At 41.5% G+C, this 22,586-nt stretch overlaps 1 protein-coding gene across 1 annotated transcript in view; it reads right to left on the bottom strand.

The window, feature by feature from the left end:
- LOC147023371 (intermembrane lipid transfer protein VPS13A-like) overlaps positions 1-22,586 on the bottom strand; it is a 220,847-nt gene that overhangs the window by 78,492 nt on the left and 119,769 nt on the right. Inside the window, exons 34-39 of the mRNA XM_085888717.1 lie at positions 9,518-9,712; positions 9,022-9,353; positions 8,669-8,852; positions 6,770-6,994; positions 3,734-3,906; positions 1,588-1,838 (exon numbers count right to left, since the gene is read on the bottom strand). Of these exons, the coding sequence (XP_085744843.1) occupies positions 1,588-1,838; positions 3,734-3,906; positions 6,770-6,994; positions 8,669-8,852; positions 9,022-9,353; positions 9,518-9,712 (1,360 nt within the window). The remainder of the gene's footprint in view (positions 1-1,587; positions 1,839-3,733; positions 3,907-6,769; positions 6,995-8,668; positions 8,853-9,021; positions 9,354-9,517; positions 9,713-22,586) is intronic.

The following is a 22,586-nucleotide window of genomic DNA, read 5'->3' as shown; positions in this document are numbered from 1 at the left end:
AACTGCTACTCCACCAACCCTCAAACCCATTCAAGCACAGCCAAGTGAGCCTCACAGAAAAATTTCTGCAAGAATTCACTTCTCCTTAGAGAGACAGATAAATAGAGAGTAAAAGAGATAAAAGAATAAAAAGCAAGAATTAGAATGAATACAGAGAATTGTGAAAAATTAGAAATAAGTAAGAAGGGAACAAAGAACAAAGATGTCAGGAAGAACACAAAGAAATTTCAGCAGTTACCCCCAGGTTCAAATGCAGCAACATGTACTGTATGAGCTACCAGAGCTCCGTCAGCGGCCTCTGGGAGCTTATACACTGCACTCGAATGCTGAGGACTCAACAATACATTCTTCCATGTTTTTTTTTTTTACACATGCTCCATCTTCCCTCACTTATGCCTGGTGTTGGCTGAATGGTAAGGGTGGCAGGCTTTGGATCCTTGGGTCCTGAGTTCAAATCCCGCTCAGCTGTTGAATTAATACCAGGTGGGGTTAACTCAGCCTGTCAGCCTTCTGAGGTCGGCAAATAGAGTGCCAGCATGCTGGTATACTGTGTCAGAGTGGCGACCCATCCAGGATTGTGTCCAACAGCCAAGGAGACTGCTTAAGCAGCACTAACGCTCTGCACGGAGTATGGTCCCAATCTCCTCTCCTCCTCCTCCTCCTCACTTAACCGACATCTTGTTTCATCAGACACCTCTTTAAATTCGGATTTGGACAAAATTTCCTGGTGGAGCAAATGTAATTAAGTTTCGTGCTTCTAAAACTCAATTTCTTCCTATCCCTCTCTAAAACTCCTCTTAACTCTCCTTTGAAAGCTTCACAATTACACCATGTGATACAATAAATCTACTATGTATTATCGCACCATCAAATTTATCCTGGAATTCACACATTATGCGAATAGCTAAGTCTGCCACTAAGAAACAGTCATGCTCAGATGTCAAAAATTATTCTCCTCTAAACACTGGCTTCAACTATATAAAGGATTAATTCGTCCTTGTATAGAATACTGCTCTCACATCTGGGGATGTTCCAGCTCCACAAACTTACTGGTCAGAATTGAATACAAAGCAATCCGACTGATCAACTCTCACAATCTGACGTTAAAACTAGACCCGCTCGACTAACACCGTAAAGTTGGCCCTCTTTCTCTTTTCTATAGATATTACTTCGGTTTCTACTCCAGAGAACTTGCTGCTTGTGTACCTCCATTAGCAACACAAAATACTGGGCAAGTCACTACATCACATGATCATTGTGTAGCCATCGGCAAATCAAGGATGGACCATTATGAAGTGCGTTTCTGCTCCTCCATTGCCAAATTCTGGAACTCTTTACCTTCTCAGGTCTTTCCAAACACTTTTGACCTTCCCCTTTTCAAAAAGCAATTTTTTTTTACTTCCTCAAAAACTCTTCGACGATTCTCTCTTTCTTCACTTTTCTATTTATGCAGTTCTTTTATTTAAGGTCTGGCCTCGATGAGGACGATATAGTCCATGGCTGGAGCCTTCAACATAAAAAAATTCTGCTAAATTGAAAAACATTTTACCCAATGGCAATTTGTTTTGGTGTATGTGAAAAATTTACCTTCAGCTTTCAGATTTCCCTGGACAATGTGGTGCTGTTTTTCTGGTTCAGATTCCTTCAGGCTCTCAACAGATGAAACATCAGCAGCAGGGTCATCAAGGAAAAAGTGTGAAACAGAAATCAGAAAGTCGAGGCTGCCACAGACATAGACGCGCTGAAACGTAGATTCCAACACATCTCCGTCAGTTTCACGAGTCCAGCAAATATCCGCAGCAACTCCATTCTCCCGAGTAGACTCTAATGTAACCACTCTGAAGAAAACAAAAAGAAAAAACACTCAAACTGAAGGACTCATTTATGCCAATAACGAAAACAGTAGAATGAATGTTGACGTTAAAAAGAATGGAAGCACAGACTAAATTGAATATTATGGAAATAAGAAACAAGAAGTCTGCCCTTTACTCCTTGAATTTGTCCTCCACGGTCATTTCAATCATTGTTTTTCCTAAAATGTTTCAGGATGGCAGGACCATCTCATGTTGCATTCTATCCCCACACATGATTACTTTCCCCCACACCTACTACCACCATTGTCAGACCATGTACATTGATTCTTCTATGTCCACTCGCACCCCATTTCCCCAACTGGCCATCTGATAACCCACCATTTTTGTAATCTTGCTTTACCACGAGCCTTAATTTTGTGTCGAAAAAAAAACAAGAAGGGAAATAAAAATATACAGTCCACAAAAGATTGTTTCCAAGCAGAAAATTAAAACATCGAAATCCTTTTACCTTTAAAAAATGCTTTTTCACATTTCAATCTCATAACAAGGGCAAAATCTGGATCGGTAACTCTACTTTCATTTATTCGTGACCAAAAAGGCATAAATCTCAGTTTGCAGAGACCCGAGTGTCACAAGGACGCCATCCTAGTTTGGAGGTAATGTGTCGGAATAATTTATGGGCTTGACTTCAGTATCATGTCACAGGGTCAGTTTACTCCTTTCTTTAAATTTATTATTCCTAACTGCAAACCTCCTAACTGGTAATCAGCAGGGCAGAGACAATGCGCTCATGTGGCAGGCGACACCCGTTACAAACAGGTCGTGCAGAAAGTGCTGTGATTGGACTCAATACGTGTCCTGTTGTCTCGTCAAGTTAGGGGGTTCGATCTGTATTTATTAACGGGCTTAGTATGGTCACGAATAAACAATTTAGCAGTATGTTGGCCTGATGAGCTCATAACAAGGGTGAAATCTGGATTGGCAACTCTGCTTTCATTAATTCATGCCCATTGAAGGTATAAATTTCAGTCTGCAAAAACCTGTGTGTCACACGGACACCATCCTGGTTAACCTCCGCCATCGAAGATCGGAGGTTACTGTTTTCACCCCTTTCTGTTTGTTTGTGAACAGTATTACGGAAAAATTCCGACGAATTTCGAAGAAACTTGGTGGGGGGGATTAGGTTTGGTCCAAGGATCATGCCATTAGATTTTGGACTTGGTCCAAAATCCAATATGGCCGCTATGGCGGCCAATTTGAAAAACTATTTGAATTTTTTTTTGCATTTCTACATGTTTTAAGTGATTTCCAACTCCCACCCCCCCACCAAAAAAAAAAATTGTTAGAGAAAAAAAATTTTTGCAACTTTTTTTTCAACAAAATTGATTTTTTTTTTTTTGCATTTCTACATGTTATAAGCGATTTCCAACAAAAAAACATGCCAAAATTATAATTGCGGCTGATTTTGGAACTTCAGGTGGATATACCCACGTAAAATCAATTTCTGTCTCAAGGAATCTAGTTATGACGAATGAATTGAGTATGTAAAAGTTAAAAGTAAAAGGGAAAGTTGCAAACTATAACTCTGTGAGCACTGTTGACGTCAAATTGAATGAATAGGATATCAGGTTCACTTGAGTGACCGAGCAGTATTGGCGGCGGAGGTTTTGCACTCTACCGAATGCTCTCCTCTCTAGTTTGGAGATGTGTCAGCATAATTTATGTGCATGACAGTGTCATATCACAGGGTGCTGTGATGGGACTCAATCTTGTGCCCTGCTGCTTCGTCAAGTTAAGGAGTTAGATTTGTATAAGCATCTTGGTTATTCGCTGTGACCTTCTTGTGCATCTTTAATCTTGTTAATTCCTTTATATAGGCATTGGAAGAATGGACAGTCTGGACCGACTCATAGTCATACCGTGATGATATTCGAGTCATTTCAGGTCTTTGATCTTCAAGGGTGAACGACTGAAGTGTTACGCAAGCCTTAATCTTGTCATCGGTGTCCATCTTAATGCTGGCACTCATTCCGGAGAGAGACACCTCCCCAAGACGGTACTCTTCATCACGTGATCTCTCTGCTTCTGCAACCTGAGAAACAATCCATATGTGGACTTAAACAGGATAGCAATAATCAACACAGAAATTTGTGGAAGGATGGCATTATCCTTAATTAATTCAGATATTTTACATTAATCGAAAAACCCCACAAATCCCCTATGAATAATAACAAGAAAACGACCACACAAACCCTCCCAGAACAAGAGTCCCTAATTGAACACTTGAAAGCATAATACAAGCATCTCTAGAATCCATTGAATTGCAGTAGAATCGGTATGTGTGAATATAAACACATGAAAAAAATAAGCACACACAACCCTCACTATTTTATTTCTCCATTAAAAATAAGTGCAAATAAAAACGTCATAGTAAGGCTTTGAAAAATGAAAATGTTATCAACTCAAACACTACAGTGTTTGTTTAAAGGCCCGGTCAGACCTTGACGTTTTAGCCAGCGATGGCAACGTATTAAAATGTATGTAAAACGCTGGCTGACGTTGAACTTTTGATGTTTTTTTTTTTTTTAAGATTCGGACGTATTCATAACGAGTTGGTCGTATGCATAACATATTAGTAATGGACACAGAACGTTTCGTTGTGTTATAGATAACTTATACCAACGAATGCTGAATCTGTTGTCGGCCTACACAACCGATGCCCAACGATAGTCTAACTTGGCATAGTGCGTTGCACGCATCGCCGACGATGTCGTGACGTAGCCTATTAAAAGGCTGACACACAACGATTCGAATCATAACTGCCGTAGAAATGGAAGTGTCAACATCGCGGTCACACCTTGGCGATCTTGCCAGCGTATGCCGACCTAAGAAAAATGTGTCTAAAACGTTGGGGGCACGTCAAATACGGTATGAGTAAGTTTGGTATACGTGAGTAGAACGCTAAAGTATGCTATCATACGTCGTAGTAAGTAGAGTACGTCAAGAAATTTTAAACATGTTCAAAATTTTACGACGTACTCAGCGTATGACACACGTTCCGCATGCGATGGGGATAAGTTGTACACACGATATGTGGACGCTTACACACGTCCACAAAGGCTACTTATAAGCTACTCATAAGTCGAAACACGTCGCGGTAATGTCTTTTTTACGCGAAACTTATTTCTAACTTATGTTTGACGTGCTTTGAACCAATTCTTTACGTAGTCCCAACACACATCGACGTATGTAGACGTATTCCAATGACGTCTTCCGGTCGACAAAAAAAATAAATGAACGTGTTTCTAGCTTACAACTGCCATATAAAGACGTGTTCCCAGCGGTTTTGGGAATTGGTATATAAAAATGGTGTTCATAAAAGGGGAACCCAACAGTGTTTTCGAGTCCTTTTTGAGTCGATGTCCATGTCAGCAGTAACAGTATCAGTATCAGTATTAGTATTAGTATTAGTAGTAGTTTGTTCATGTTGGCAGTAGTAGGTGAGTGTGAGGGGGAGGGTGTGGGTTATGATGGATCGTCCTTGCGTCCGCGTGTCCACGGGTAGGTTCATAGGCTGCCACTCAACGATTTAAATGGCTGCATCTCCTCTATTGAAAGTAGACGCTTGCGCTCAACAATTGCATTTTTTTTACACTCAACTACTTTTAAACGGTACCACTCAGCTATTTTCATTGTTTACAATGAACGATTTAAATTGCTGTCACTCGCCTTTGTTTTTTGACGCTGGGGTTTGGAAATTTGAAGCGTTTCTTCTGAACGTGTTAAAACGCTCAAACTCGACTATTTTAAATAGACGCTGCCGATGGACAATTGGAATCATAACCAAGCTAGACATCGAAGTGTGAACATCCTCGTCATGCCGAAGAAAAGTTTGAAGAATGCTGCAAATAAGTGTCCTGGCCGTGGCCGTGGACGCTGAGGCAAGGACGATCTATTGTACCGACGTCTTTCAGCCTATGAGTAACTTAAAAGTAACGTCTGTCGATGTGTGGCAACGATAGCGTAACGTGCCAACAACACGTTAATCATAGGTTAGAAATAAGTTTCGGGTGCGCTAAACATTACCTCGGCGTCTCTCAACTTATGATTAACTTACAAGTAGCATGTGCTGACGTCTGTCAACGATCGCAGACCGTGCATACAACTTGTGGCCAGCGTAGCGGAACGTGCGAGTCATACGCCGGCATACGTCGTGAAATTTCAAGCATGAAAAAATTTGAGGACAACCGAAAAGTACAACGTTTAAAGCCAACGTACGACGTATGGCAGTGTTTTTCAGCGTGCTCTCAATGTTATCAAAACTTACCCATAACGTATTCAACGTGTGCCAGCATTTTAGAAAAAAAATTCAAAAATCGGCATACGTTGGCTAAAACGTCAAGGTGTGACCGGGCCTTTATTGGCACATAAACATCAAGTCCGAATTTATTACACGTCTGATACTGGTACTTACAAGAGTTGTATATTCAAAACAATGTTTTTTTAAAAAAAATAAGGGGTTGTAAAAGGCTGTTTTACAAACCTTTATGATAAAGGGTCATAAAACAACGTTTTTCATCACGATCAAAATGGACACGCTAGTGAAGCATCGATCATACACCAGTGAAAAGAAGATTGAGATTATCACGTTTTATAACTCTTGTAAGAACCAGGACCAGACATGTAAGAAATTAGGAATTAACACAAAGACTTTGATGTGAATGGTGAAGAATGAGGAAATAATTGTTCAGAGTGCGAAAGGTTTGAAAAAGATAGGGAGTGGAAGACGGGCCTTTCACCCAGACATGGAAAACGAACTTGTGGCGGAGTTTAAACAGATACGTGCTCGAGGAAAATAAGCGCATATGGAAAATATTCACACATGTGTGTTCCATTAAATCTAAAAATAAGCACATACACTTATTATCCAGATGCTACTGTATGTTAATACACACCTGGAGGAGTGCCAGCTGTAGGTTTGGAAGTTCACAATCAAGCATGAAATGAACATGTTGTGAAGAAGGTGATGCCAAAGATGGTTCAGCTGAGGAAGAAAAAGCAACTTTCTTCTGCAACTGTTCAGTTTTATCCTTGCTTGGTGGAGCCGCATGCTTCTGGTTTCCTAGACTCTCCCACATTGCCTTTAGAGAAAGCCGTAGATCATCCTGGCTTAAGAAGATCTGAAACAAAGAGTAATGAAAAAGTAAAATGGGAAGAAATCAAGAACTGCTCATTAAAAGTAAGTTTAGTACCACATTTATCAAACAATCAATGTGGGTGCCTTCAAAGCAATTAAGGCTGTGACCCAGCAGTACAACAAGAAACATTAGAGGAACATTTCTAACTTTGTCCTTATTTTGTTATGCACTCATTAAAAAATTGAGGCAAGGCTACTTCAGTGGCAAGTTATGAAGTGGAGCTGACTAGAGGAATAGTGAGATTGAAATTTCATCAGGAGATGGTCAGAAAAAAGTATTGCTGTGGGGATGTGATTGGGCTGAAAGGGAGTAAGGTAGTATAGTTATTTCATTATTAAATGTTCAGCACAAGACTACAGTATTTTTGTACAAGGATCACGTGTTCTTCCTGACATTATAGATTTAATTGCGAGCCCTCCATTCCGTAATGTGTCTATGACCCGATTACCCCTTGTTAAGCATTTAAATCTTTTCCTCTATAAACTGTCCTTTAAATGTTTCTTTTAAAGTGCACACAAAACATTGAGGCTCAAGGTGCCGTCAAACTGCGGTTAATGGCAAGGCAGTTAAATCACCACAGGGGTGGACATATGGACAACTCGTTGCACACGTGGCTTTGTGGAAAAGCTGGTTGTCATGTGTTGAGTCATTAACACCAAAATGAGCCTGTGACGAGCAGAGAGAGAAGGTGATTAAAAAGGCAAGTGCACAGGGAGAAGGAAAATCGAAATCGCTCCCTGGAATCGGTGCAGAGGAAACTGCGCTTCTCGCCTGCTCTTAGTGAGCTGAACCATGCCCCACCAGAAGAGAGCTACTCCGCTCCTCGGCACAGAAGTGACAAGACGTTCGCCCTGCCATGGAACCGAACTGCCACCGGACTCTTTGCCAGGCTTTACCTGCCGCTTTGCTGACAATATCTTCATTGTCTTGTGAATTCCCCAATCTGTCCTAGTAACTGTTGTGTGAACATTTAAGGTAGCGGCTCAACTGATCGATTTATCATGGGTGTGGGGAATTATTATTGTATTGAATTGTGAAATACTGTCTGTAAATATGTGCTCCATCTCAACCCATCTTCCCTGCCCTTGTTAAATAAACACCTAATACATCACACCTGTGTTTGGCTCGGCACGGAGTTTGACATTTGGAGTATTATAACCTCGACGTAGTTAAAAAGCATGGTTGGTGGAAATTGGTGCCATCAACCCGATAGCGGGTTTCCAAATGGTGATGCGGTTCCTTGGGCTTTGCTCGGCTCACCATAGCCTGATAAACAGGGAACCTATTACAGCCAGAGATCCTTCTTAGAGCTTTCTGTCAGCCAAAAACCAAAGCAAAGATCTATTCGGCTTTCTGGTGGATGGAGAATGGTCTCTTATGAAGGTCTGTTGCTAAATTTGTGACGTGTGGGTGGAGGATTTGACCTGGAGTCCATCCGGCGGTCCACCATAATATTGTTGTCAGGAATGGGATTGGGACACTGGTCCAAATTAGGCGACCGTAATTATTATGAACATCAGCAGCAAAAAAAGAAAAAGAGATAAAAAAAAAGAAGATAAATGGGAAATGTAACTCTTGCAATACATTTTCTGAAGAAAACAGCATGAGTAAATGCTGCTAAACAACTTCATAGCAATTAACAACATTTTTGCGAACCTTGATGGCCCTGAGCTGAGATTTAACTGCCACATCAGGACAGTCCTGGAACCAGGCAGAAGACAAGTTTCTTTTGACCAGTACATCAAGGGTAATGGGTTCTAGTAGCACAACTTCGTTGCCTGTTGCCTCATCAACGATGTCACTTTGCCCTTGAGTAGAACTGCCATTCAGCATATTAACTCTGGAACAGGTAGGATGAACACCGAAAAGTCAAACTCAGCTGGTGGTGCAGAACATGAGTAAACATTGAACCATTAGAATTATAAATCATAAAGAGTAGAAATACAATTCCATCAATTCCACAATTATCACTCTATCCTATTACAGAAACGAAGTTTTAAACGTCATACCGATAAACTTTCAGATCAGCGAGATGAATGTTGATGTTGTCTATGATGGGGAGGTCTTCAAGTACTCCATTGTTGCCCATAGCAGGGAAAGCAGTCATAGATTCAATGCAGTGTGTAGTAAATCGATTATTAATAGTAATGAGCCCCAGATCAGCAACAATTGCTCGCTGGTCTGCTGGGAAAATTATTACGGGGGCTTTGAGGTTCACCATGAGTACATATTGGCTGCTCCGCTGAGTGAGAACCTTTACACCTTCAGCTGCCCTCTCTGCTGCTTGTGCTGTTGCAGCTGACAAAGCAGCTTTGGCTGTTTGGAAATTGTCCAAGAATGCCTTTAGAAAAGATGTCGAGTGCAGACAATCAGCATGATGTGGGACAGCAGGACCAAGTACAAAACTGCTCGAAATTATCTCGAGGAAAGTTTGACAAAAAAAAATACATGAGCAATGTTCAATTAATGGCTAATGCAATAGCAACAAGGAATGCAAATGCTGACCAGAAGAGCACTGAAGAATTGAGCAGAATGTATAACTTTGATACAGCCAACGTGTAGCTCCACACGCCCATCTATTTTCCCTGCTCCAGGCTGTAATGGTACATCCTCTGGCTCCAAATCTCCAACACCATCAAATTCCTCTTCGTAAAGACACAGGCGAAGGTTGAATACCTCCTTTCCAGTAATGCACACCACCTACAGCAACCACCATGTTGGAACATCAGATTTTAAAAATATGAATTATTCTTGCCTGCAATGGCAAATTTTACGAGTCCAGCAATTGTTATTATAAGACTTGCAATTGTCCACAAGAAACAAAATTACGAACAAAGTTTTTAATAAGCAAAATTATTTTTTGTCTTCCATCGAGCCCCAAAAAAAAGAAAAGAAAAAAAGAACACCAAAACAAATCAAGAGCATCTGCTCTCACTATTTTTTTCAAATTCAATCAACCAACCAAATTCTATTCAGCCCAATGCACGAATATTATTCATACAATACAGCACTTGCGAAATGATGTAATCCGCCCCAAAACGCTCAGTGTGCAAACGCATAAACCCCATGGAGCTGAGGAGATTGGGTTGAAATAAAATGTATTACGTGTCTGGGATAAGGATTGTGATTTGGAATGGCTCATGGAGCTTCTGAAAGATGCTTTGAAAAGTACCTGAGAGAAAGGGTAGGGCCTCTGCACAACAAAAGACTTGGTAAACTTTCTCAGCTCACCCAAAGGGCACCTGCTCATACAAACTCCCGATCAGGTGGGTCGGTAGAAGTGGAGTGGAGGTACGTGTGTTACACACTCTCCGACGTATTGTTACCAGTGAATAGACTGTGTATCTGGATTAGGTTCTTCTGAGCAACAAAGGAAAAGGCACATCTGGGGCTCGTGCATGTACAGGGTAAGATTATTTACCATCAATCATGTTGGGTGATGAGGATGGTGATGAGGGTGATGTGTGTGTGTGTGGTGTGTGTGGTGTGTGTGTGTGTGTGTGTGTGTGTGTGTGTGTGTGTGTGTGTGTGTGTGTGTGTGTGTGTGTGTGTGTGTGTGTGTGTGTGTGTGTGTGTGTGTGTGTGTGTGTGTGTGTGTGTGTGTGTGTGTGTGTGTGTGTGTGTGTGTGTGTGTGTGTGTGTGTGTGTGTGTGTGTGTGTGTATGCATTAGATATAACAAACAGACACGATAATGTACAAACAGTAAATGGAATGAACTCATGAACTCTCAATCATGGATATTTCTCAAACTATTCCTATACTCCCATGAGTCCAATTTGCATTCAGGAACAGAACAATTATGGTTAACCAATTTGAAACTTCCATTCTTTTGTCTAAATGTTGGAAAATTAAGTTTAAAAGAAGATTTGAATCACAAATTTTGCAACAGCAATGGCAGGTTAAAAGTGTCCATCGAGCCAAACCGAATCACTGTAAACGTATACATAGCGCATGCCCAAAAGGACTCAATTAGCATTCATACATCATTTTGAAAGTCAGGTATTGAATCCTACTAACGTTTTAAAGTGCTGTTTGGCTTATAAAGATTTGTCTCATTGCATGTTTGTCTTGATGGCATGTCCCAGGGGAGAGGCATTCCTCAAGCACGGTGACTCCATGGTCCAGTACTGAATTAACCTGACTTGATCTTAACCTGACTTGATCTTAGTATGCTTAATTAACCTGACTGTGCAGCGGTTTCAGCATGTGAATATGGCTTTATAAAGGGAATTTGGTTACAGTGGAGGACGATTCCATGGTTCGTTAAAGGACACGACAGAAAACAAATAACAAGACAGGATGGATGAGGTAGAGGTTTTAGTGGTCTTCCATTTTGGGGAATGTCAGGAGACATAATGTGGTCATGTGGGTCAGGCTTTGCACTTGTGCAGGATGTTCCCACCGCAGTCTCTCCTCCTTCAGGTGCTCCAGGTGCGAACTCGATCACTGTTCATATCTGTGTTTGCCTGAATGCACTGCCCTATGGTCCTCATTCCTCAGTGCTGCTGTGTGTGCCGACTCACTCTCCTTGGGTCCCTCACGACTCTTGGCATCTGTGTATGGCTGGCTCATATAGCCATTGCACCGAGCCCCATGGTGCGAGTCTTCCCACTGTCCTGCAAGCGCTTCCGCAGTGACAAAGTCACTCACATAATGTTGCCATGTCACAACCGTGTGGGGCTCGCACACGTGGAACAGCCATCTCAACATGGAAATTATGGCGGAGGTGAGAAATGACAATGAGGTACAATGTGTTAATTATGGAGTGGGGGGGGGGAGACAGACAGCGTGACAAGGAGCTTCCCATATCCTGGTTGTTGCTAACTGGGGTTACAAAACACTTAGTATGCTATGATTCATAAAGAGATAACTAATTAATAATTAACTCCCAAGTCGTTCTAATTTTTTTTTTTTTTTTTCAGGGATCAAGTCGCCCAAATGGGTAAGATGCTCGATGATCTGGGTTTGATTAAGGGCCTATCTGCTCCTACAGCAAGCTCAACTTGAAATGCCTGCAGCCGATAGTGCTGCACCCGGTGACTTTACCTCACGGGGGCATAATCAAGATGAACCTGAGTGATGGTTCTAATCAGTGAGGAGGTGAATGTAATTGCGGGTGTTAAGCTCCCAACATCCAAATATCCTCCAAAAGGATTTAAAGCTGACTCAGGTATTGCCTCACTGATAACAGCAGTCTGAATGACACACAGAACCAGTGAGTTCATCAAGTGTATTCAAAATGGAAAGGGGAAAGAACAGGACAATTATGAATGACAGATACGTGTGTGTGTGTGTGTGTGTGTGTGTGTGTGTGTGTGTGTGTGTGTGTGTGTGTGTGTGTGTGTGTGTGTGTGTGTGTGTGTGTGTGTGTGTGTGTGTGTGTGTGTGTGTGTGCGCGCGCGCGGCCATTTTTCTCAGAGATGGCCAAACGGATCGTCGTCAAACTTTCAGAGGTTCATTAGTGAGTGCTGGCGAGTGTTGTCGGCAAAATAAATAGGGGGGGGAGGAGTTGGATTTTTAAGATTTATTTTTAATAGTTCTTCAGTAGTGCTGAAGCCTTTGTAGCGATGTGAAAGGTAATATTAAATGATCCCTGACCACATTCCTTCAGACATTTGGATCAAATGTCAGAACCAAAATATGCAACAGTGTACACTCACCAATAAAAGGTGGAATTAGTTATCCTACATATTTAGGGCCTCAGTAATAAGGATGCAGCAGCAGAATTTCTGATTGCATGGAGCTCAGTTTGAAAATTTCCTCTTTCACACATTGTCACTTGTCCATTAAAATGATATGTTATTACCATTTGTTACTGAAAAATAAATAACTAAACCCACGAATTAATTATTTTTATAAGTAGAAAGTCTTTTTACATGATTATATAGCAAGACATTTGAACCACCCTGTATGGATATACAGGATATACAATCGTGGCCAAAAATATTGGCACCATTACACTTTTTTCAAATAATTCACAATTTTCTCTAAAAATAAGTTGAAATTGATAAAAAAAATTTGGTCTCCACAATTCTTTATTTCACTGTTAATATTACAGAACCTTTGTTTTTGATTAAGAACTTAATATATCCTTTTAAAATTTAAATAATAAAAGAAAAAGAAATCACATTGACTTGATATTTGGTAGCACAGCCTTTGGACAAAATAACTGGTCAAGCACTTCCTATAGCCATGAATGAGCTTCCTACACCTCTCTACTGGCAATTTGGTCCACTCTTCTTGTGCAAACCGCTCCAGTTCTCCCAGATTTGAAAGGTGCCTTCTCCCAACTGCTGTTTTCAGATCCTCCCACAGGTGTTCAATGGGATTTAGATCTGGACTCATTGCTGGCTACTTCAGAACAGTCCAGCGTTTTGTCTTGAACCATTCCTGGGTGCTTTTAAAAGTGTGTTTGGGGTCATTGTCCCCACGACCTTCGAAGGAGACCCAGCTTTCTGACACCGAGTTGAACATTGTGCTCCAAAATGCCTTGGTAATCTCCTGATTTCATGATGCCGTGCACATATTCAAGGCACCCAGTGCCAGGGACAGCACAGCAACCTCAAAACATCACTGAACCTCAACCATGTTTGACTGTAGGGAAGGTGTTCTTTTCTTTGAAGACTTCATTTTGTTTTCTGTGAACATAGCCATGATGCACTTTACCAAAAGGCTCTAATTTTGTCTCATCTGTTCACAAGACATTCTCCCAGAAGGATTTTGGCTTGTTCAGGTGTGTTTTGGCAAACTCCAGTCAGGCTTTCTTATGTCTCTCTCAGCAGTGGGGTCCCTCCTGGGTCTCCCACCTGAGAAACCCTTTTCATTGAGTTGGTGACGGATGGTGCGAGTTGAAACTGTTGTACCTTGTGTCTGAAGGTCAGCTTGAATCTGTTTGGCAGTTGATCGAGGTGCTTTCTCCACCATTAGAATAATCCTTGACTGTAATCTTCGATCAAGTTTTCTCTTGTGGCAATATCCACTGAAGTTGGCTATAGTGCCATGGACCTTAAACTTCCGGATAACATTGCGTACGGTGGACACAGGAACATCAAGGTCTCTGGAGATGGACTTGTAGCCTTAAGATTGTCCATGCTTGGCTACAATCTTTTATCTGACCTCCTCAGACAATTCTCTGGTTTTCTTTCTTTTCTCCATGCTCATTGTGGAACACACAGTGACACAAAACAGCAGAATGACTGTTTTTTTTTTCTCTCTTCAAACTGGTTGAATGAGTGATTTTTATATTGCAGGCACCTGCAACTCATGACAAGTGAGTTCATTTGCAAAGTAAAGGAGAATCACCTGCTTGAAGCTAATTATTCCTCACAATTTCTAAAATGTGCCAATAATATTGTCTGGGACATTTTAGGATTTCTGTGTGGATTAAGCTCAGATTTAATAATTTTGTCAGCTTTTTTTGATTTGTTTCACTGTAAACCAAAGAAATACATATGTGGATACCAATTTTTTTTTTCAACAACTTTCTGGAAGAAATGGTGCATTATTTGAAAAAAAAGTGCAAGGGTGCCAATATTTTTGGCCATGACTGTACATGTGGTCATGTGCCATGTGCAAAAACAAAAATGTGCAAAAACAGATCCTCTTAACGACAGCCCAATTTGCTTAATGTACTTCCAAATCAGCAAGGTCATGGAATCCATCATTGCAGTTGACATAAAATCATTCCTTTTCTCCAACAGCCTCATCTCAGATCATCAATTTGGATTCAGATCTGGTCACTCTACCTGAGACATGATGCTTCTGCTCTCTCAACAATGGTGGAGAACCTCAATATCAGACATGAGATGAGGGCCGTCTCTGGAGATATCTCGAGCTTAATACAGTCTGGCATCCTGCCTTGCTCTCCAAACTGTCTGCCTATGGAATCCAAGGTCAACTCCACTCTTGGATTATGAACTCCCACCCCCCCCCTCTTTAAGACAACGTGTAGCTCTCAACGGAACCTTTTCATCCACTCTCCCTGTCAAGGCTGGAGTACCTGAAGGTAGTGTTCTCGGCTCCATATTATTCCTAATATTCATTAATTATTTCACTGACTGGAAAATCCTCCATCTATCTTTTTGGTAACGACTCCAGTCTCTGCCATGACGTCTCTCATCCTTCTGACAGACAGACAGCAGCTTCTCCCCTCCCCTCAGACCTTGACAAAATCACAAACTGGTTAAAAAAAATTCCTTATCTTGTACATTATTTCCGAGTTTGTGGTTTCGTGTCGCGCTATCTTCGACTTTGTTCTGCGCTCGAGTAACGTGATATCCGGCTTACATTATCTCAAAGACCATATGAGGTGCATGGTACAAAAAAAGTAAATAAAATGGTTCTGAAAGAGTGAAATCGTATTCCACTTACTGCATTAAAGTAAAATTACGACTGATACTCTGCATCAGTTCCTTTCTCAAACACACCCACCCCAACATGTCGCACAGAGCACGGGTTATGCTAGTGTATCCATAATGTCCAGCCTTTACGTTTTCCCTTACCCCTCATTGTTACGTGCATTCCTTGTTTGTCTGTCTCTGACTACTTTCTCCCTCTGCCCTGCTGTTGTTTCTTCTGCTATTCCCTTTGTTATGTAATCGCTCTTCCACGAGCATAGACCATGTTAAAAAAATAAAATAAAATAAAATAAAAATATACACATACACATATACGCTTTTCTTTTTGCGAGATGAACAAGTAGACAAAAATAATAATAATAATAATTTAAAAAACAAAGGCAGCATCCACAAGTCAAATATAGCAGGCAGTAGTGTTTACTTCCTGCAAGAGAACAAACAAACAAGCAGTCATAGACTGGTACTTACGAAATCGTCAACTTGACCTCTGACCTTGTCTAATAAAAGCTGTCTCTAGAGAAGGTAGCGACGCAAACCAGAAGTTTCTACGATGATTCTGTACCAAACCATCAAAAATCGAATGTTTTGGATGTTTGACCTCAGTGACCTTGACCTTTGACCGATTTTGACCAAAATCTAATCAGCACTAGCCATCACCCTCCTGAATCACCTGGTGTAATTTGACATTGGGAGCTTCTTCCGTTCTCGAGTTATCGTGCCTACAAACAAACAAACAAACAAACAAACAGAAACGGAAGTCATCAATATACTTACGAAATCGTTGGATTTCGTAAGTAACAAACACACAAACAAACAGAAATGGAAGTGATCAATATACTTACGAAATATTTAGATTTCGTAAGTAACAAGCAATGATGGATAGACGGACAACCAAAAAACAAGCAGTCATAAACTGGTACTTTAGATTTCGTAAGTAACAAACAAACAAACAAGCAGTCATAGACTGGTACTTACGAAATCGTCAACTTGACCTCTGACCTTGTCTCATAAAAGCTTCTCGAGAAGGTAGCGACGCAAACCAGAAGTTTCTACAATGATTCTGTACCAAACCATCAAAAATCGTAACGTCGACCGAAGCAAAAATCTCCATTTCTCCACGCAATTATTTAATATTATTTTATCAATGTCACAAAACCACAATATTTGGCCATCCACCAACAATCTTTACATAATCCAATGGCTTAGCGAGTCAGGCATGCGACGATAACCTTTATTGGGATAAAATGACTTTTAAACACCATCATTAATTATCGAAAACACCGTCAGTGCGCACACGCAAAACCTTTACGTGACTCAACGACGCGTCTGCTCGAGCGCGCTGCACCACGTGACGAGCCGTGACGCGGCGAGTGAAATATTTTTTATACAATCTTAAAACGTCTCCAAAACATCCGATTTTTACCAGAATTTCGACAACCGAGTGTTAAGCGTCCTAAAGTGATCGCAAAAACCGAAGACAAAATTAAAATCGAAGTTAAAACGAACTCGTAACGTCGACCGAAGCAAAAATACTCCATTTCTCCACATTAATTTATGGAATTATGTTTGACCTCACTGTGACCTTGACCTTTGACCGATTTTGACCAAAATCTAATCAGCGCTAGCCATCCCCCTCCTGAATCACGTGGTGTAATTTGACATTGGTAGCTTCTTCCGTTCTCGAGTTATCGTGCCTACAAACAAACACACAAACACACACACAAACACGCACACAAACAAACACACAAACACACAAACACACATACAAACACGCACACAAACAAACACACAAACAGAGGACGGAAGTCATCAATATACTTTGGAAATCTTTAGATTTCGTAAGTAAGAATGCCTACAACAACTGGCTGAAGAGGCATTAAAAAAACAACAACGAAGAAGGGCAGTTGCAAGCAGCATGCACAACACATACAAGTGTAACTATCAGGGATGCCTCTTCGTGGTGATTGTACCCCCAAATGCAAGTTGAGGGCTAAATCTTCCCTGCTGCCCGGATTCATCAGGGCAGCATATTGATCAGTCCCGAGGTCATTGTGTGTGTGTGTGTGTGTGTGTGTGTGTGTGTGTGTGTGTGTGTGTGTGTGTGTGTGTGTGTGTGTGTGTGTGTGTGTGTGTGTGTGTGTGTGTGTGTGTGTGTGTGTGTGTGTGTGTGTTTCGTCTTTCTCAGTTCCATTGCTACAATTATCACCGGTACAATTTTGCCACTCTTCAGCTTCCAGGATCTTTTCACTTCATTCGTGCGGTCTTGATATTTCGTCATTTTCTTGATTTCTGTGTTATTTAGACCAAAATCACTGGGTACTGAAACCTCAACAATGCCTTCTTTTCCTTTTTGCATCTGAGAACTATGTCTGGTCACAGTGCTTTGTTTTTTTGATGTTCACGCTGGATAGCATCATCAGGACATACGTGAGCATTATATTCTTGTTTTCAATTATTGCTTTTGGTTCATGTTTCTGAGTTTTGTGGAACTGGGATATTGAAATTTCTACAGATGTGCCAGTGGATTACTCCACATACCTTGTTGTGCCTTTGTGTGCACAGCTGTTCTGACAAGAGGTTTTTTTTCCATCCTGATGGGAGGTAACGCATGCTTTCTGTTTCTACCTTGCAGAATCTACACTTGTCCGATTGGCCCAGTCCTGCCATTTATTTAAAGCCATTGGTGTGGTGTCCTTGGTCTTGGGCATTTAAAATGATTCGTTCTCCGTCCCAATTGAGCTGACCTCTTCTTCGCCATTCCAATGATTCTTCTTTGTCTATTGCCAGTCTGCCCAATTATTACTTACGAAATCTTTAATATTGATGACTTCCGTCCTCTGTTTGTGTGTTCGTTTGTAGGCACGATAACTCGAGAACGGAAGAAGCTACCAATGTCAAATTACACCACGTGATTCAGGAGGGTGATGGCTAGCGCTGATTAGATTTTGGTCAAAATCGGTCAAAGGTCAAGGTCACAGTGAGGTCAAACATAATTCCATAAATTCATGTGGAGAAATGGAGCATTTTTGCTTCGGTCGACGTTACGAGTTCGTTTTAACTTCAATTTTAATTTTGTCTTCTGTTTTTGCGATCGCTTAGGACGCTTAAAACTCGCTTGTCGAAATTCTGATAAAAATCGGATGTTTTGGAGACGTTTTAAGGTTGTATAAAAATATTTCACTCGCCGCGTCACGGCTCATCACGTGGGGCAGCGTGCTCAAGCAGAGGCGGCGTTGAGTCACGTAAAGGTTTTCCGTGTGCACGCTGACGGTGTTTTCGATAAAGATGGTGTTTAAGTCATTTTTTAATCCCAATAAAGGTTATCGGTCGCATGCCTGACTCGCTAAGCCGTCGGATTATGTAAAGATTGTTGGTGGATGGCCGAATATTACGGTTTTGTGACTTTGATAAAATAATATTAAATAACTGCGTGGAGAAATGGAGATTTTTGCTTCGGTCGACGTTACGATTTTTGATGGTTTGGTGCAGAATCATCGTAGAAACGTCTGGTTTGTGTCGCTACCTTCTCTTGAGACAGCTTTTATTTGACAAGGTCAGAGGTCAAGTTGACGATTTTGTAAGTACCAGTTTCTGACTGCTTGTTTTTTTGTATTTCCCTGCTCTTTTGTCTTTCTCCCAGTTGACACGATATATCTGTTGGTATTTCATATTGTATTTTTATCCCCCGCCGCGTGGCAGAAGGGGGATATTGTTGTCACCCGGGTCGTCCGTCCGTCCGGCTGGGCGTCAACATTTATAGCTGTGAGTGCGATAACTCAAATTGTTCGCCATATCGATTTGAAATTTGGGTCACACATGTACCACCTGAAAAGGAAGAACCCTATTGATTTTGGGTGTGGCCGGATCCAAGATGGCCGACTGGGGCGGCCATCTTTAAAAAAATGTTTTTTGTAATAAATGGAAAACCACTTATCTGATTTCAATTATTTTTGGTTACTACGTTCCTCACCACTGGGGAACTTTTTCCAACATGGTTTCGGCCCACTCGGACATCCAATATGGCCGCCAGGCAGCCATGTTGAAAAAAACGACGTTATCCCGATATAGGCTCTAATTTTTTTCTTTTCTGATGAAACTTGCTGGAAATGTAGGTAACGGAACGAAGTACGTTGCTATTGAATTTCGGCCATGTCGAACGTCAAATATGGCCGCCAGGCAGCCATCTTGAAAAATGACATTATTGTGAAATAGGCTCTAAATCTTTACTTAAACTTTTTGCTGTTTAGCTCGAAAGACATGATGACCAAATGGTGTCTTGTTTCCAATTCACCTCCCTCATTATCTGGAATATGTATGACCTTTTTCAATGGCGGGGGATTCCCCATCTCTGATGGGGTTGTTTCTTTTGTCCTTTTTGCAATTTTTGGGGCTGTATTTGTTGGTGTTTCGGTTTGGCGCATGACATGTTCTATTCGCACCTGTTTTTGGAAGTTTTTTGCAAGGTGAGTGAGAGATAAATTTTCTTGTTCTGAGGATAATGAGGAGTTTTCTTGTTCTGATATCCAGTTTGCCAATTTCCACTTGTGGCCAGCCAGTTTACTATTTCCCTGCTGTATTGGAACACTGGCACTGCAGGTTAGTTTATGGCTTTGATTTTGTCCCTTGAGGAGAAGTATGTTTTTGGAATCGGCCTCGTTCTATGCAGGTATTCTTTGGTAATTGTTTTGTGCATTATTTATGACACATTTGGTGGTCCTCTTCTACTCCAAAGGTATCTGCAAGATGCTTCATTGCCTAGCTCCTGTATTGTTGTATCTCAGTCAATTTTTATGTTGGTCTATCTTGTATGAATGTGCACTTGGCACACTCATCCAGGCCAAATTCCATTTGGATGTCGTCAGAGTACTGTTTCACGTATTTCAGTTCTGTCAATTTTTCATCGTTTGGTGCAAAGAGTTTTAATTCATCCATGTACAGTCGATGCGTCACCTTTCTTGCTTCTTTGGACATTCTTTTATTGGTTGTTAGGGTGTATCCGTGTCCTTGCTCATTAATGAGGTTACTTTATGGATCCAGAGCCAGGCAAAACAGGAGGGGGAAAAGACTATCTCCTTGAAAGATCCTGAGTCATTTCTTTACTCCTGGTATTTTGAGCTTTCCTTCTGAATGCTGCAGGATTGGTGTGCTATTCCATATAGTAGGTCCATAGCTTTTTTAATCAGATTGATTATTTGTGGATTTATCTTGTACATTTACATGCACTTTATCATCCATGAATGTGGGACACTATCAAAATCTTTTTCATAGTCTATCCAGGCTGTGGACAATTTGGTTCTTCTAGTATTGCCGTTTTCGAGTATGGCCTTGTTCAGTAGCAAGTGGTCTATTGTTCTGTAGCATCCTCTCTTGCATCCCTTCTGTTCTGCCTCTCAGCCTCCTTGTTGTATTAGGTGGTGGTACATTGTTTCTGTCATGATTCCTGTTGAAAGTTTTGTATGTTGTTGGTAGACAGGTTATTGGCTGTTATTTGCGAAGTAGTTGGGTTTCTTCAGATTTTGTGAGAAGGACAGTGTTACCTTCTGTGAGCCATTCATCAATCTCCTGATCCCCTTGGATAAGTGAAAGTACAGTTGTAAAGAGGACAAAAAAACAAGATCACATTGATGGGATTAAAAGGGAGAGAAGGTGAAGGGAAGAGTAGAAGGAACTGGGCCTACCACAGACACATTAATACACTTCAATAAGAAAAACAAAAGCATACTGATTGCCAGCTCCATAATTGTCTTACATGACATCAATAAAAACATACACTGATGAGCCAAAACATTATGACCACCTGCCTAATATGGTGTTGGTCCTCCGTGTGCCGCCAAAACAGCGCCGACCAGCCGAGCATGGACTCCATAAGACCCCTAAAGGTGTCCTGTGGTATCTGGCACCAAAACATTAGCAGCAGATCCTTCAAGTCCTGTAAGTTGCGAGGTGGAGCCGGCGTGGATCAGACATGTAGGTCGAGCACATCCCACAGACGCTCAATTGGATTGAGATCTGGAGAATTTGGAAGCCAGGGCAACACCGTCAACACTTCATCATGTTCCTCAAACCATTCCCAAACAACGTGTGCAGTGTGGCAGGGCGCATTATCCTGCTGAAAGAGGCCACTGCCATCAGGGAATACCATTGCCATGAAGGGGTGTACCTGGTCTGCAACGATGTTTAGGTAGGTGACACGTGGCAAACTGACGTCCGCATGAATGGCCGGACCTAGTGTTTCCCAACAGAACATTGCCCAAAGCATCACACTCCCTCAACTGGTTTGCCATATTCCCACAGTGCATCCTGGTGCCATCACTTACCCAGGTAAACGGCGCACACGTACACAGCTATCCACATGATCTAAAAGAAAACGGGACTCATCGGACCAGGTGACCTTCTTCCACTGCTCCAAGGTCCAGTTCCGACGCTCGCATGCTCATTGTAGGCGCTTTCGACGGTGGACAGGGGTCATCATGGGCACTCTGACCGGTCTGTGGCTACGCAGCCACATACGCAGCAGGATGCAATGCACTGTGGATTGTGACACATTCCTCCCGTGACCACCATTAAAATTTTCTGTGACGTGCCGCAGTAGACCTTCTGTTGGTTTAGACCAGACGGGATAGCCTTCGTTGCCCTCGCGCATCGATGAGCTTTGAGCGCCCAACACCCTGTCGCCGGTTTGTGGTTTGTCCCTCCTCGGACCACTGTCGGTAGGTACTCACCACTGCTGACCAGGAGCACCCCACAAGCCTTGCCGTTTCAGAGATGCTCTGACCCAGTTGTCTGGCCATAACAATTTGGCCCTTGTCAAAGTCACCCAGGTCTTTACTCCTGCCCATTTCTCGTACATCCAACACATCAACTTCAAGAACTGACTGTTCACTTGCTGCCTAATATATCCCACCCCTTGACAGGTGCCATTGTAACAAGATAATCAATGTTATTCACTTCACCTGTCAGTGGTCATAATGTTTTGGCTCATCAGTGTACATGATGTAAGAAATAAAAGAAATTAAGCCTATACTATAGAACTGGCAATTTTTGAGGTGAAAATAATGTTTATTTCTTGAAAAGCACTAGTGATTTAATTTTACAGTATACAAGGTCTATGGAGTAACATGTACAAATACCATATTCATGAGAGTACATTGCGAGATGTTGATGCACAGTAATTAGCATTGTTACATAAATTACAAAGTAATTCGATTTTCATGAA

Source organism: Eptatretus burgeri, chromosome 7 (assembly GCF_056783735.1).
Source record: "Eptatretus burgeri isolate ZD-2024b chromosome 7, Ebu_testis_v1, whole genome shotgun sequence".
Taxonomy (NCBI): domain Eukaryota; kingdom Metazoa; phylum Chordata; class Myxini; order Myxiniformes; family Myxinidae; genus Eptatretus; species Eptatretus burgeri.
The sequence above is the reverse complement of the archived record's forward strand: the minus strand, read 5'-3'. Positions and strand labels throughout refer to the sequence as shown.